The sequence below is a fragment of the Dipodomys spectabilis genome, unplaced genomic scaffold (genome assembly GCF_019054845.1).
Source record: "Dipodomys spectabilis isolate Male_0828 unplaced genomic scaffold, ASM1905484v1 ptg000081l, whole genome shotgun sequence".
Classification (NCBI taxonomy): Eukaryota; Metazoa; Chordata; class Mammalia; order Rodentia; family Heteromyidae; genus Dipodomys; species Dipodomys spectabilis.
In genome coordinates this window covers 6,610,758-6,628,130 of record NW_024870758.1, presented here as the reverse complement: position 1 = coordinate 6,628,130, position 17,373 = coordinate 6,610,758, and the positions used below count along the sequence as shown (strand labels likewise).

The following is a 17,373-nucleotide window of genomic DNA, read 5'->3' as shown; positions in this document are numbered from 1 at the left end:
TGACTGCAAAAGTAGTCATTGTATAAGGACTCATGATTTCTTGTTGTTTTACAACTCTATCAGTTTTACAAGTGCTAAAGACTTGGATAGGAACAAACAACACCAAGCATAGATTCTCATTCTGGTCCATTCTAGATTTGTAACCTGTCCTTAATTCTAGCAAGACCACATGCATAACTATCTCAATAGAGGTGATGCCATCCTCTCTGGCATTGAGACTATATACATGCAAGCATTTCTTTCCAAAATTATTCATGTACTCTCTATTAGAATTAACATTTCTTTCCTCTAAATTTTCCTATAACTACTTCATTTTCTTTCTTCTGACTCCGAATAATGTTACCTTGCATTTTTGTTCACTGCATTTTCCTCTATTATGGAGCCTCTTTGAAATTTTATCTATCAATGACACTTGTCAATAAATAAATAAGCAGCCACACAGATAATGAAGAGTACTGAAGAAAAGTTAATGAAAAGAAAACCAAGTTAGTGTACAAAATTTATCATCTGGTATGTATGTGTGGCTAACTTGATGCAAGTATGTATGTCTTTACTCTCTTTGTTCCCAATTGGCACACTATTATCCAACATGGTGGATATTTCCCTTTCTGATTGTTTTATATTGAACTATTTTTGTAAAAATCTATTGTAGAATTTTGTATTTATTACAGAAATTTATATTTTTGTGAAGGGTGAATTCATTTGGCTCATATTTTAATTGAAAACATAATAGAATCATAGTCTACAGTAGACTGATGCTTTATAACAGGCTACATTATAATTTTATTATCACTATTAGCAGTCAGAGCACTTCCCACCTTTTACAGCAAAGCACTTATTAAAATTAACCAATTAATCCTTAGACAGAGGTTAAATAACTTGCTCAATATCCCAAAGTAGTGATATTATAGTCAGAATTGGACCCCAGGTGTTGTTGAGCAAGATGTCAACAAATATTTCTGTAGCATGGTGATGCTGTTTCCTGACATCTTGCTAAACCCGAGGCCCACGTCATTAAAATGACAAATCCAGCAGCTGACAACAACATAATACATTTAGGATCTATTAGATGTGAGTCGGTAAGGTTCAGGGGACCTGGTGTTATGTCAGAATTGTATCCAGCATATAGAAAATCTTTCCTCTAAAAATAAAAGAATGACAAGACGGTTCATTACTATGCCTAATTAAAAGTCCATTAGTGGGAGTTAAATCATCAGTTCTGAATTATGCTGAGTAAAAATACTTTACAACTCTAATAGCAATATAAAATCCAGAAGTCTGAAATGCATCTTGATTTTAACAGCAGCAACTCAGAGAAAAGATACAGAGATAAATAATATCCAAAATAAGTTAAATAGTCTTTTTTTGGAGGGTTGGTGCAAGGTATTGGGGTTCGAATTTAGAGCCAGGGAACTCTCTCTTCTCCATGTTAGTATTTCATTTCAGCCACAGCTCCACTTCTAGCTTTTTGCTGGCTAATTAGAGATTTAAAAAAAGTCTCCTGGACTTTACTGCTTTGGTTGGCTTTGAACTTCAATACTTAGATCTCAGCCAACTAGTAGCTAGCATTACAGGCATGAGTCACTGGCACTCATTAAAAATTATTTTTAAGTAAGTTAATAAAGATAAATAAATGTGGATACATTTCACACTTTTCTGAAGCAAGGATTTCTAGGAGAAATAAAAAACAACAACAGCAAGCTTGGTATTCTGCATTTAAATCTAGATGTTAATTGTGAGGTCAACCATATCTGTATTGTAATTAAATGGTATTAACATTAAGGCAAAAGGTCCCATTAGGAACAACTAAATCTGTATCTTAGTTCGAAGTAGTCAAATTGAATAAATGACCACCTGTTTGTCCTCTCATTGATACTTTGCAAGGCCTCTAGTAATCTACTTGGGGTACTATTACAATTTTAATTAGAACTCAACTTATTAAAAATACACCTTGATTTAATAAGTACAGACATTATGCAGTGATTCTTGTTTATACACTTAGGAGTACCTGAAAATAAGCCAATGATATAATACGGTTATAATTGGTATCAGACTCATAGCATGTTAACTAACTTAATAAATAGTTGTAGGCTATGGTAGACTGCTTACCCACGCAGTGGAAAGCCTTGATTTCAATCCCCAATATTACATAACAAACATAAACAGTTATGTACTGTGGGTAAGTGACTATTATATTACATGTCTGATAGGTTATTTTTCACAATATATCTTCTTCTAAATTTTATTTTTTTGTAAGGGTGATGGCAAAGTAGTTAAAGTTACATAGGTAAGGTTAATGATTACATTTCTTGTTGTTATCCACTCTCTTTCTCCAATTTTCCTTTTCCCTTGATTCCCCTCCCCTTCCCAAGTTACTAAGTTCATTTCCAACATAGTGTCTTGTGACTATTGCTGTTGCAAGGTCCTTTGTCTCACTATTTTGTTGTTCTCCTTCCGTTCCCCAAATCAGATAAACATATATACAAGATACTGGGTACCAAAATAATAAACAGTAACAACAGTAGATAAACCAAAGGGGTTAAAAAGAAAAAAAGAAATAATTTCAAAGAGTACATTAAAAACAAGGAAAACAAAGAAACAAAAGAAAACCACCTCTGGCTGGGAAGGTGGCTTAGTGGTAGAGCGCGTGCTGTGCATGCATAAGGCCCTGGGTTCAATTCCTCAGAAGAAAAAAGCCAGAAGTGGCACTGTGGCTCAAGTGGTAGAGTGCTAGCCTTGAGCTGAAGAGGTGAGGGACAGCACCCAGGCCCAGAGTTCAGGCCTACGACTGGACCCCCCCCCCCCAAGAAAAAAGAAAAACACCTCTTGTTTCCATATCTTGGAGTTCATACGGTCATATGTACATAGCTAGTGAGCTATTGTGATCCTCTGCTCAGACTATCTTAGACATACACTAATTATTGCAAATGAGGGAGACCATACAGCATATGTTTCTTTGGGTCTGGCTTACTTCATTTAATATGATGTTTTTTCCAAGTCTTTTCATTTCCTTATAAATGTGGCCATGCCCTTCTTTCTGATGGAAACATAGGATTCCATTATGTATATATACCACATTTTCTTGATCCATTCATCTACTGAGGGGCATCTGGGCTGGTTCCCTGTCTTAGCTATCATAAATAATGCTACCATGAGCATAGTTGGGCTGATAGCTTTAGTTTGGGCTTAGTAGTGATCACTTGAGTAAATGCCCAGGAGTGGTATTGCTGATCGTAGGGGAACTTTATGTTTAGTCTTTTGAGGAACCTCTAAAACATCTTTGTTCATTAATCAGCAAGTCAGTGTCTGTGCTCATAAAACACCTGCCTTTTTGTTAGCCTTTGTGTGTGTGTGTGTGTGTGTGTGTGTGTGTGTGTGTGTGTGTGTGTGTGTGTTAACATTTGTGGGGCTTAAATTTGGGGCCTGAACACTGTCCATGAACTCTTCTGCTCAAGGCTTTGACACAGTGCCACATCTTGTTTTCTGGTGGTTATTTGAAGATAAGTCTAATGGACATTTCTTCCTGGGCTTGCTTTGAACTTATATCTTCAGATCTTAGCCTCTTGAGTAGCTCAGCATAAAGCCTGAGCCACCAGCAGTGAGATAAATATAGAGCTAAGTATAAAGTTTTGTTGATCTTGTTTTGTCAACCATGTGAGCCTTAGTGGCTGTGCCAGAGTTTAAGTACTGTAGGACATGGACAAAGTTAATATAGTAACTACTGTTCATATAGTAGATAGCTGTATATTTGTTTGTCATCAATGAATTTATTAATCTTTACTTAATGCATACTCAATGACTTAATAGAGAAATTTAGCCTATGCTTGCTATGGGGACAAAAGTTCTGATTGTATTTTCATATTTTATGAAAATGAAATGTTAGGTTTATTAACTTTTTTATATTTTTAGTTATAGTCTGTTAATAAAACCTCACAATTTCATGACTATCTCTTTATAAATACTTGTTTGCTAAAACAAGCCATCGTTAGACAGCTTATAAATAGACAAATAGTCAACCAAATTATTATTTCTAAACAAAACCTGAATATTTCATATGGATTTATATGGTACTAAACATTATCATGATAGTTATAGTGATTAATTTTAAACAGCTTTGACAATGATTGAAGACATCATTGTTTAAATGTATCTTGCAATACCAGTCAGTCCAGACCTCAAATACTGGTGATCAAAGTAATCATAGGTGTCAATCATAATATTTTCTGTAATCTTTCTCTTTCTTTCTTTCTTTCTTTTTCTTTCTTTTTCTTTCTTTCTTTCTTTTTGTCGATTGTGGGGCCTGAACTCTGGGCCTGGGTACTGTCCCTCAGCTCTTCAGCTCAAGGCTAGCGCTCTACCACTTGAATCACAATGCCATTTACAGCTTTTTCTGCTTATGTAGTGCTGAGGAATCAAACCCAGGGCCTCATGCATGCAAAGCAAGCACTCTACCACTGAGCCACCATCCCAGACCCTAATTTTCCTTTCTAAATTTCATATTTTTCTTCTATCTGAGCATTCAGAGATGGCATTATTTTCTCAGGATAGTTGAGAAAATAATTTTCTTTGTCTTTTCTGAAGTAATACTCCAGATATATTGCTATTTCTAGGAATAAATTGTAAAATGCTAATTTTCTTAGAACACTTTCTTGATGAAAATGTACCAGCTCTAATCAGAGTTTTGCACACATTTTTTCCTCTTGTGAATAGTTAATTGGCATACCTGGATTCAATGTTTGCCTACTTTATTAAACTCTTCTATGAATCTTGAAAATATACTTAGAATTATGTAATAAATTTAATGATTAAAATTCTTAGGTCTATGTAAAATGTCTCAGGAAAGTGAAAAGTATAAATTCCAATATTTCTTAATTTTACTTTTTTATTTCCTGATTTAATATTTCAAAGGGAAGATTCTCAAAATTCTAAGGAAATTTGTATATTATTTTATGTATTTTGCCTGCTAAACCATGCTAGATGCAAAAGTAACTCTTATTTGATGCTATTTATTTCAGTGGAAGGAAAACCTTTGATTACCTCTGTTAAGACATTTAATCATTCAAACACATTATCAGAAGTCCTTTGAATATTTTAATTTAAATTAGTTGGAAGTGAGTAGTAATGCTTAGAAAGTCTCCCTTTGTGATCTCTTGGCTGCTATTTTGTCTTTTAATATATCCAGATGACCCAGAGCTTATTGTGACTATTAGAGAATCGATTAGTCATGTCAATAGTTAAGTGTTTCCTTCAAGTGTGAATCAATTATCAGTAGATGAATAAAACTATATCCATGTGGTTGGAGTGAGAGGAAGCAACTCATCTGACATGTAAACTCTGGTTCAGACTGCTGTGTTTCTGAGTCCTGATAGTGTAGTGTTTGATAGTGTTTCTTAGTGTAAAAGCAGAATGTGACGAGTTTCAGTTCTTATAATCAACACAAGTGCAGAAATTTCTATGTTAAATGCATCCAAGGGGAAAACAACAGATCTATTATGCCTTACAGTATATTTATGAATGTGTTTATCTAAGCACAATGATAAGTTTTGAGCACAAAGGTATAGTAATGAATAAGATAAGCAAATTTATTCTTGAGACATATTCTTATTTGGATTTGAAATTTTATTTTTCTCCTTTATATGTATCATCTTGACTTCTGTGCCTTGGCCTATTCACTTTCAAAGAAGATAGTACTATTTAAAATAAGTACATGCAGTTGACATGTGGAATAAAGCTAAAAAGGTTTATCATTGTTAGAACCTTTTTTTTTTTTAACTGCAATGTCCATTATTTTTAGTCAAAGTAAATTCTAGTTGGCTGTAGTGAGATAGAGGGTATACTTGTTGGGATCTGTAAGAATTAAATCTTGTCATAATCTTAGTCATGGCCATTAAGCTCTTTAATTAAAAGAAAACAGAAGGGTATCCTGGAGAAATTAATCAAGTAAACCAGGTAAGGTCACATTGTTAGCTTGAAAAACAACTGGACATAGTTTTCAAGTCCACACTATTTTTTGAGAGTGATTTTCTTTATCTGATTACATCATCCTGACATAAGTGTTGTACAAAAGTTTGTAAAATACTATTGGCAGCTCTCTTAAACATTATTCTACATGTTATGCATATGTATAAGCAGTCATAAACCTATCTGTAGGGAGATTCAGCAAAATTCACAGAACCTACTACTCCTGAACACAACTGAATAACGTTCAAAATTGTGTATTTTAGAGAAATTGGTGACTAGTTAGTTCTCAAAATGAGTAGAGAAATGCCCTGTTCAGTATGACTAGTCCTCACTATGAAAATGATCCAATTCTAATTTGTTGTTTTAATTTTTGAATATTTTAAAATTTATCGTAACGGTGATGTTACATGAAGGCTATAGTTATATAAGTATATATAAGAAAATGAGTAAAATTCTTGTCAAACAATGTTATCCCTTCCTTGTTTTCTCCTGCTTTCCCTCTTCCTTCCCAAATGCCCCTCTCTAAGTTGTAAAGTTCATTTCCAGCATGATGTCTTGTGAGTTTGCTGTTTCATTGGTTCACCATTTGTCTTTTGTCTAATTTACTGGACTTTCCTCATTGTATATGTATGTGTGTTTGTGAATCTGTTTGTGTGTGTACATGTGTGTGTGTCTAAATACAGAGTAGAGTCTTAAATTATCAAATTCTTAAAGCCAGTTCACAGACCTTCAAAATCCATTGGAGCAGAACAGTAGTGTACAGTCATGTAATTACATAATTTATTGTCTCTTGTAGGTAACTAGTCTGTATTGTCACACAAAGGCTCTCTAGGTACCCCCTTATTCTTTCTGAGTGTCTTCAGCTCTTGTTTACCAAGTATTATTTTAGTCTGCTTTTTTTCTTTAAATTATACACTTCACAATTACAGTATGAATAGCCCAGTAGCAACTATGAGCTGATAGCTAAATGTCTTAGCAATTACCTTTCAATAGAAGGGAATATTTGAGAATGAACTTAAATACAGGGAGTTATTCAATATGTGCTTTTCCATAAATATTCATAAGCCTGTGTATATAAAAATACATTTATAACATTTGAACTAGTAAGTCACTGTAAAAAAGTTAAGTAAGTGTTTCTTTGTACTTCTGATTGCCTGTAAAAGAGAGATTTAGAAATAATGTGTAGAGGAATGGGGTATAGTAAATTCTATATTGAAAACTACTTTATATCTGTGGCAGAAAATAACCACTCACTTATTTTCTAGTTACACAAACCACCTAATTACCATATCAATACTCTGTAATTACATATTCATCATTGTCCTCTCCACTACATTTCATGATTGTGTTTGGTGCTACTAGGTAGCTCTTAGTGTAATTGTCCTATAGAAGTTATAACAATTTTTCCATTGTGAATATAAAGTGCTATTATATAATTTCATGGTAGTCTCTACTTTCTTAACACAAGTAAAATACAATTCATCATCACTTCTCATATTCACAACAAGTACATTATGATGCTTTTCAGGTCAGCAAAATAATCAAAATTTGTGACATAGAATTTCCATAGACAATAAAACCTCACTTAGAAGGTAACTATATGTGTGTGTGTGTGTGTGTGTGTGTGTGTGTGTGTGTGTGTGTGTGTGTATGTATGTATGTATGCATAAGAACTTTGCCACATATACTGAACTTAATCTTGATTCTTTTTTTCTTGTATTAGCTTCATAATAGTTGGTTCACTGAAAGCTGGTTTTTGACTCTTTTGAAGATTATTTTTTTTGTGTGTATAGTTATTTATATGTCAGTCTTCAACTAGTAGCCAAATGTAGACTGGGCAATTCCATTTCATTTAAACATAGGTACATGTTTACATGTGTAGTATAGGTACTACTTAAAATTATTTTAAAGCCCTTAACTTGCTTCAAATGGTCCACATTATGGAATATTTTCTTCTGACTTGGGACAAGAAATACTTTCTTTTGTAGAGCCCTAAGCATCTCTGCTTATTTAAATGACTATTTGTTCTGGAGCAGAACCAGGTGAACAGCTGCACACAAAAGGTCTTCTCATACATTATTATTCATATTTTGATAAATTAGTAAACATTTTGTTGGATTAGAAAGTACTAATGAAGTAGGACTTTCATTAGATTAATAGCTGAAGAGACAAAATATATCTAAATATAGATAATATTTGAGAGTTTACAAGGGATAAACAGATGAAAACACTGCATATATGTATACGATTATTTGTAGATGTTCGTGAATTCAAAGTGGATTAGCAGAGAACAAAAGATATTGAAGGTGATATTTCTATCACTTATAAATTCTCATCATCTTGATATTGAAGGAATTGTAGAAAGGCTCTGAAAGAACTGTGATAACCTGTGACAGAACTACTCAATCTAAAAACATTCTTCCTGGACTGGCACATCTTCTATGCCATGGTAACATTTGAAATAACATCTGGCACTTGAATAGATTGTAGTTATTTGTTTTATCAATTTACACAGATCCAATGCTTGTGTAGTAATATGAACCTAAAATAATAAAGTAATTTATTAAGTAACATCTATTTTTTTCTGTGTTCAGGAATCTTAGAGTTGAGAAAGTGAATAGAGAAGGTTTTAATATCCCTTTTAGAAACTAAAAATGAAAAGGAAAGTTGGAAGAATGGGAAATAGGAAGGGAAGAACAGGGAGAAGGAAGAGGACATAAAACATGAAATAAATAAAACAAAAGCATGCCCATAGAACTGTAACTAGAGAACAGACAACAATCTAGGCTAATATATAAATCAACAACTTCAGGATGCTTTATATTTTATGTGTAATATCAGAAGATGGAAGACTCATGGGCAGATACTTAGAAGCAGCTTTACTTGAGTTAGAATGTCCTGAATAACTCTGACCCTGCATAGAATGTTCAGTATGAAAACTATGAAAAATGAAATGTTTTCACATTTGAATATCTGTAGAAATTGATCCAGATCTGAAATGTATGTCCTTTTTCTTAAAAGGTGAAAGTGGCTTGACTGAACACCATGTTATAAAGAATTCTTTATTAAATTTAAATCCAAATATATGCTTATTTTACAAACTTATCGAAAGCAAATATTTCTTTTATATTATTTGGATTCCAAATTTACATTACAAAGTCGATCAACTACCTTGAATAATGTACCCTTAATCTGTTATGAAAAAAGTATGGTACAATAGAAAATCACTTTAGGCAGAAAAAGCAGGCCATGAATTCTTTTAAAAATATTGTCTAAAAAGAGAAAATCTACCTAGCCTACTTAGCAAAATAACATACTAATAGAACTTGCCTTTGAGCTAAAAGAAAAAAAAACCTCCATCGAATTGCAGTTTACACAGAAAATTTGGGAAATTCAGGGAGACATTTAATAAATTACCATTAGTTATTCATACTGGTTTAAACCAACATTCATTTCAAGAAAAAAACACCGCCTGCATACGTGATACTGCAAATGTTCCATGTTTAATTGTGAAGGTAATGTACAGAGGTTACTGTTACATAGGTCAATGAATGAGTACATTTCTTTTTGAACAATGTCACCACCCCTCATTTTCTCCTAGTATTTTCCTCCCAACCATTCTCCCCCAGTTGTATAGTTCATTTCCAAAATAGTGTTCAGTAAGTATGAATTAGTTCACCCTTTTCTCCACTGTTGTTTCTGTGCTTCCCCTTTCTCTCTCCAAATCATATAAACTTACATACAATACAAAGGGTACAGAAATCAAAAACAGCAGCAAAACAGGGAAAAAAAACACAAGAAAATGAGGAAAGAAAGAGAGAAAGAAAGGAAGGAAGAAAGGAAGAAAGAAAGAAAGATAGAAAGAAAGAAAAGAAAGAAGAAAGAGAAAGAAAGAAAGAAAGAAAAGAAAAGAAAGGAAGAAAAAGAAAGAAGAAAGAAAGAAAGAAAGGAAAGCTCAAACAGTACAATGAAAAATCCTCTGTTTCGATTTCTTGGAGTTCATTTCAATAAGCATCATTTTGTATGACCATAGGCCCATAGCTATTGAGCCCTGTGATCCTCTCCTCTTCTTTATTATATTTTTATTTGTCTTCTTAATGACTACTACTAGACTTTTTTCTGTTTTTCTTTCGATTGGTCATGGGGTTTGAACTCAGCCTGGGCGCTGTCCCTGAGCTCTTCAGCTCAAAGCAAGGGCTCTACCACTTGAGCCACAGAGCCATTTCTGGTTTTCTGGTGGTTAATTGCTGATAAGAGTCTTATGGGCTTTTCTTTCCCGGGCTGGCTTTGAACCATGATCCTCAGATCTCAGCCTCCTGAGTAACTAGGATTACAGGCATGAGCCACCAATGCTCGGCTCTCGTATGACTTTTTAATATATACATATATATAGATAGATAGATGTGTGTATATACACATATACATATATATACACATATATGTTTACATACATATAACTACATATATGTGTATATACATATAAACATATACACATATACATATATGTGTATATACATACATAAACACACATATATACACACATACATATGTATATAAGTATATACATATACATATACATATATATTGCATACATCATTTTCTGTCAACATTATTTCTGGGAGACTTGTCCACATTATTGCCTGTGATGACAGTGTTTTCATTTTGTGCACACTTCATCGTGTCAGTGAATCCCATTATCCATTCTTCTGATGGACCCCTGGGTGAAGTTCAATGTGGGCCTAGTTATAAAATAATTTCTCCGAGTATAGTACACCTTAGTTGGAGATGATTGTATATATATTCATTCTCAAGTAGAGTTTATGATGTTAATTATTTTCTAGATTGTTTGAACCATTATTCGCTTATCTACTTATAGTAGATGAGAATTGTGCTATTGTCAATTTGGTGGCATAGCTGTGCTGTTTTGTTGAAATGTTAATTTATATTTTTTGCTGACTCTTCAATTGCACTCTCAAATCCTTTTACACTTATTCCAAGTTTTCTGTAATCTGTGCATTAAAATTAGCAATATTTAACATATTATAAAAGACATTCATTATTCCAATGTATTAAGCAATCATCAACCTTTGGAATGTTAGCCACACTGTGTTTTTCATAATTTCTCATCTTTTCAGAGATTTGGTTATTGAAAGTGCTTTAAATATTTAGATTAAAAATCATATTTTAAATAGAGTGATTAGTATTAGTCAAAGAATAAGTTGGACTTTCAATTTAATTGAATCCATTTATTATAGATGCTTCACCAATCAATACAGTCTCTCTGGTTCATTATTTCTTATATTCCCTATATTCCAGATTCTAGTTAGTGAATGAGTGCCATGGGCACCATGTAGAGCCCATTCCATATCTAAAAGTTCTAATACAAGAATGGACACCAGGTAATGTTGGCATATAAGTTTTGTGTGGTTTCAATGAATTATTTGATATGGAAATTGTGGAAAACAGCATCCTACAGCTGAAGACAGACTCCCAGATGAAGTTTGACAGTTACACACAATACTAAGAGAGCTCTTTGTCAATGAAAACCCTGATAAAGGTTGCTTCAGATACTGACTAATGCAGGTTACCTAATGAAAATTGTTTCCAGAGATACATAGATTGAATAAATTTTCAGTGAATGATTACATGGGCTGTTATTAATACACTTTTCTTGGATATCCACAGAATTTTTGTTGTAGGCACTGTAAGTACCCAACCCAGTACAATTACAAATCCATAACACTGACTTAATTTTCAGTTCTTCAAGATTCTAACCTTTTGAAAATGTTACTTTTCTTACATGCAATCCAAATGCATATTAATAGGCTTAAACATTGAATATAAATGAGATGCCTTGGCATAATGCAATAGCAAGTATAAGAATGCTTGCAATAAATTTCCATAAATATGAAACAAGACTGTCAATAAATTTAATTTCTGTCTGATTTAATAAAAGGCTAAATAAGAACACAAACATGAAAATTATAAATGTTTTAATTTTCCTTACTCACTATAATAGTCATACAGCAGGTTAAAAGGTCTAAATTGCAATTTTTAATCTCAGCTAGTCTCATTTAACCTTGCTACACAACAAAGTAGCTAAAGGAAATTGCAGCTCATAATTATAAAATCAGAGATCTATTCAATCAGATATGGTTAATGTTATTTGCATTATGAATTTCAATATTTTTAAATTATGAAATTATGTTATGTTCATAGATAAACATACATGTAGATATATCTGATTTTTGAAAGGCAGAAGCAGTATAACTAAATTTTAAATGATTAATTTAATTTTTCAAGATCTGATATAATAAGATAGTAGACCTTGTTCATATTAAAGTAATATAATAGTGCAAGAGGTATAGAAATATTCCATGGAAGTTGTCCTTTGTTGTTTGCATTAATCAGTTAAAAAGCATCTTTTAAAGTAAGAGATTTAGATGACTAACACTGATTATTTCTCTGTCTGATGGGTTGCTCTCACCACAGATGAGTGGAAGAACATATCATCCTTTTTTTCTAGCATCTTTCCTCCAGGAGTTCCAAGAATACCCAGTCCTAGCATTTAGAAAATGCATGAGCCTATTTGAGCACATGAGTGTTGGTACAAAAACAATAGTCCTTTACACAGTATTCTGTCCGAATGAAAACGAAGTCTGAGGAAGAGCAATGCTAATTGATATCTAAAGAATCCAAGATTTTTTTCTTCTCAGTCCAAACACAGTGATATTATTCATTAGAAGAAATGTTAAAGAATCTTTTTTTGCTTCAGTTTCATAATTCAGAACTGAGTCTGTCAGCTAATATGTAAAAACTGTCTTCTCCAGTAGAACATGAAAACAAGTCAACCTTAGACAAAACTATATTATAAGAGAAGATTACCTTGTATCTTTGTGCAAGCTGTTTGAAAATATCAATTGTTTGGCATCTTTCATGTTGAATGGCCTACTAATATTTATTACAACTTAAAAAGTATTTCATATGATTTAATCGTTTGATTATGCCTTACTCCTAGATGTATGTCACCACTATTGTGTGAATTCTGAATCATGTACCATTGGCGATGATGGCAGCGTTGAATGTGTCTGTCCAACCCGTTATGAAGGATTAAAATGTGAGGCTGACAAATGTATAAGGTGCCATGGGGGACACTGTATTATAAATAAAGAGAGTGAAGATATATTTTGCAAGTAAGTAAATATCCAGTTTAATTTATAAAGGCAAATTCAAGAAACAAAAGACTGCCACTGATTTTGTCATACCATTGTTAAATGACTCCATGTTATTGACCACGTATATGGTGTGTATATATATATATATATATATATATATATATATATATATATATATATATATTCGTATATATATGTATATTACACAATACAATTAGAAAAAAATAATGTGACTTGGAAAGCAACTAAAATGGAAGTGTCCAAGTTTGACTTCTGTTGCATTGCCTCTTGACCTTTGGCTTTCAGACTAAGTGAATAGAAAAAAAAACAGATTAAAGGGTAATGGCAGTTAGTTTCTATCAAGAAACAAGTTTATGCCACTGAGGTCACAGATCAATCTTTACTTCACACTATTTTTAACAGCCTTTATAAAGAAGGGCTCTAAAGGACTATATTCTGTCACTTGCCTTGCTTAGGAGTAAAATAAATGAAAAGACAAGATAGAAAAACATGCCATAAAGTGCCCATGCCACAGCTTCTACTGAGAGACCTACAAGCATGCCAGATGAATTATGTTGCTCTGCCAAACGAGGCACAATAAAATTTTATTACCGACATCGACATTTTTTTTATTTTTTACTTACTCGCATTTTAGTATTTACTCTAAAAGATTTGTGTCGTCATTTTGAATGACATTTATTCAAACGAGCCAACTTGTTTGTTGGAAAGTACATTATATTTAAGTAATTAAAAGTATGAATGATGTGTTAGTGTGTAGCTTTAATATGTACATAAAGCCAATTACACTTTTATATGTGTTTTACTCCTCAAATCAAACAAAACAGATCTTTGTGGTCACACATTAGCCTAGTATATCTTTAGTTTACTTTACAGGTATCTATATCTATCTATCTATATACCTGTATATCCCTAATATATGAATATATATATATATTCATATCCATGATGCTTTTATCCAAATAGACTATACAAGCTTATTTACAGCTCATTTTCCAATACAGATTGTTGAAGTCTGAGATTACAGTTTTTGTCTTTTCAAATATCTCTTTGGAAATCTATACGTTGAATAGGTACATTGTGGGACTTTAAAAACAGAAGCATGGCAGTATTGAGTTTATCAGTCTATATACAATATATATTAGTCTATACAGATCTCAAGCAGAATGCTTTAGGCCTATAGGAAGTATGCTAAAAGATTATAGTTTGTTTCCATGTATATAATTTTTTACTGCTTAACATTAGAATGATACATGCAGTTATATTGAAATGTTTTCTTTCATAGATGCAGAACAGATACTAAAACACAATTCCAACAGAACTCAAGTAAACTTTTTTTTTTTTTTTTGCTTAAGTAAGAAAATTAAATCAGCATGTATCCTTGGATCATAGTCACTTGTTTTTGTTTTGAATAATATACTTAAAGTACAGCTAATTACATATTCTCGTTTCCTCTGGACATAAAGTAATATTATTGAAGAAAGATGAGTAGTCTTATTCTGATTAGTCTAAGATCTTCTCATTGGATATCAACCTTTGTGAGAATTCTTTGTTCATGCATGACAACAGATATTTCACCTTTAAAATAGGGTATGTTACAGACTATATGTATATCTGTGTATACCATATGTACTTTGGTAAAAGAAAATTATTCTGAAAATATTAACCATACTCTTTATTTATTGCTATTGTAAAGATGATGTACAGCATGGTTATGATTACATAAGTCTGATAAAGAGTACATTTCTTTTTTTAACAATGTCACTCCTTCCCTTACTTTCTCCTAGTTTTCCCCCTCCGATCCACACCCACAAGTTGCATAGCTCATTTTCAACAGTGTCTAGAGAGTATCACTGCTCTATTGTGCTCCCTTTGTCTCACGATTACTGTGCCCCCACCCCAAGACAGATAAATGAGCAAACAAGACAAAAGGAAAAGAAAACAAAAGCAGCAACAGTAACAACTCTTATTCTTTTTCTAGAGTTCATTTTGATAACTATTATTTTAAGTGATGAGATGTACATAGCAATTGAGCCATTGTGATCCTCTCTTAAGAATATCCTCACTTAATATAATTTTTTCCAAGCCTTTCCATTTCCTAACAAATGTGGAAATGTCATTCTTTCTGATGGAGGCATAGAATTCCATTGTGTATATATACCACATTTTCTTGATTCATTTATCTACTGAGGGGCATCTGGGTTGGTTTCATATCTTAGCTATGGTAAATAATGCTGCAATAAACATAGTTGTGCTGGTAGCTTTAGTGTGGTCTTGTTTGTAAACATTTGGGTAAATGCCCAAAAGTGGGATTGCTGGGTCATTGGGGAGGTCAATGTGAAGTCTTTTGAGGAACCTCCATACTGCTTTCCAAAGTGGTTGAACAAGTTTACCTTCCCACCAACAATGAAGTAAGGTTCCCTTCTGTCCAAGCAGGGGGGTGGGGGGAGGGATTGGGTGGGGGGCAGGGGGGGGGCTGGGAAGGGATGTGAAGGGTAAACAAAGGAGGAGGCTGCAATGCTTGATAAGAAATGTACTCATTATCTTGCCCATGTAATTGTAACCCCTCTGTACAGTATGTTCACAAAAAATAAAAATTTAAATTTAAAAAAAATATCCTCACTGCTCTCTAGGATATACTTTTAACTATTGTAGTGATCTGAAAGGTTGAAGTTTCACATTTAAAATAGCTACAAACTTCTGTTCTAATTTTGAATTCAAGCAAAATCCAGAAATAATACCTTCCATATATGTTAGGAAGCAGAAGTGTGTTTTTTTTGTTTGTTTGTTTTTTGGTTTTTTTTGGCAGTTGTGGGGCCTGAACTCTGGGGCTGGGCGTTGTCCCTCACCTCTTCAGCTCAAGGCTAGCGCCTTACTACTACCACTTCTGTTTTTTTCTGCTTATGTGGTGCTGAGGAATCAAACCCAGGGCCTCATGCATGCAAGGCAAGCACTCTACCACTGAGCCAGCTTCCCAGCCTGAAACAGAAGTTTTAATAACACTCATTACAATTGTTACTCTCACTTTTTGATAATAGGTTTGGCATGCCGTTATCATTTTGTAGAGAATCCTTTAATGTGAAATGAGCTGACTTTCCCTTTACACTGTCCCTTTGATAGAACAAGAAACTGTAACTTTCTTGTTTGAAGGAAGCTGGGCATGAAGGACAAGAAAAATACCCTCAGATCTATTTAGCATATCAAACAGCAATACGATTGACTGTGAACCTCGTTCACTTTGTGTCCATATTTCAGTGCTTGCATAGACGATGAAAGAAGTTATGTTTGATAATATATCTTAGAAATGCTAGATAGCTATTTCTTTCTACATGTTAGGGACTATTTTCACACATACTCATTGCACATCTCACACAGATTTTATTCACTTTTTGTTCATCTTTAAATATATTTGTTTCAATTTTTTAACTACCTTCAAAGTAAACACCTATGAACATTATAAGCAGTTCAGTGCATGTCTAGCAGCCACACAACCCACATAAGGTCAAGTATATACTCATAGAATAATAAAAATGGTTATGCTAACCATATTATTAAAGCATCTTACATATCTGAGATGAACTGCTTAGGCATCTATCATGGGAAGGATCAAAATGATCTAATATTCCTACTGAAGAATTATTTTTTTTGCCAAGGTAATGATCAGAATGACTAGGAAGAAAATTGTCTTTTCATAGTACCAAGTGCCAGTGTGATCATGTGGCAAAATTTTCAGCATGATATGTGGTACTTCTAATATTAACAATGATATTCTGATTTTCTGCCTTCAAATAGTGCAAGATTCTTAATAATGTGGAAAGAAAATGCACTTTTTTCTGCTCCAATATCAATTTCCATGATACAATGCAAAAACTTGCCTATTCAATAATATAATATAGCAAAAATAAATTTATTTTATTTCACTATTATTGCTAAAGCCATTTCTCTAGTAGAATAATAATAATTTATTCTTGTCCCAGAAATGTAGTATGACTTTAAATTAAAATCCTTTTGGGAAAGCTTTCAAGAATCCCTGCTTTATTAATTTGCTATAATAATGAACATTCTTCCTATCATTATTGTTATTTTCAGAAAATTGCTCCATCTTTCTATTACAATAAATAATTTGACATTGACACTAATTAAATTATATATTCAAAGATAAACAGTAAGGTAAACCGATCAAAGTAAACCTCATACTTTCTTAGCAATGGTGGGATTT

The 17,373-nt window shown here is 32.9% G+C and overlaps 1 protein-coding gene across 1 annotated transcript in view; it reads left to right on the top strand.

Annotated features, from left to right (window-relative positions):
* Lrp1b (LDL receptor related protein 1B) overlaps window positions 1–17,373 on the top strand; it is a 1,466,647-nt gene that overhangs the window by 1,406,536 nt on the left and 42,738 nt on the right. Inside the window, 1 exon segment of the mRNA XM_042683428.1 lies at window positions 12,980–13,154. Within this exon segment, the coding sequence (XP_042539362.1) occupies window positions 12,980–13,154 (175 nt within the window).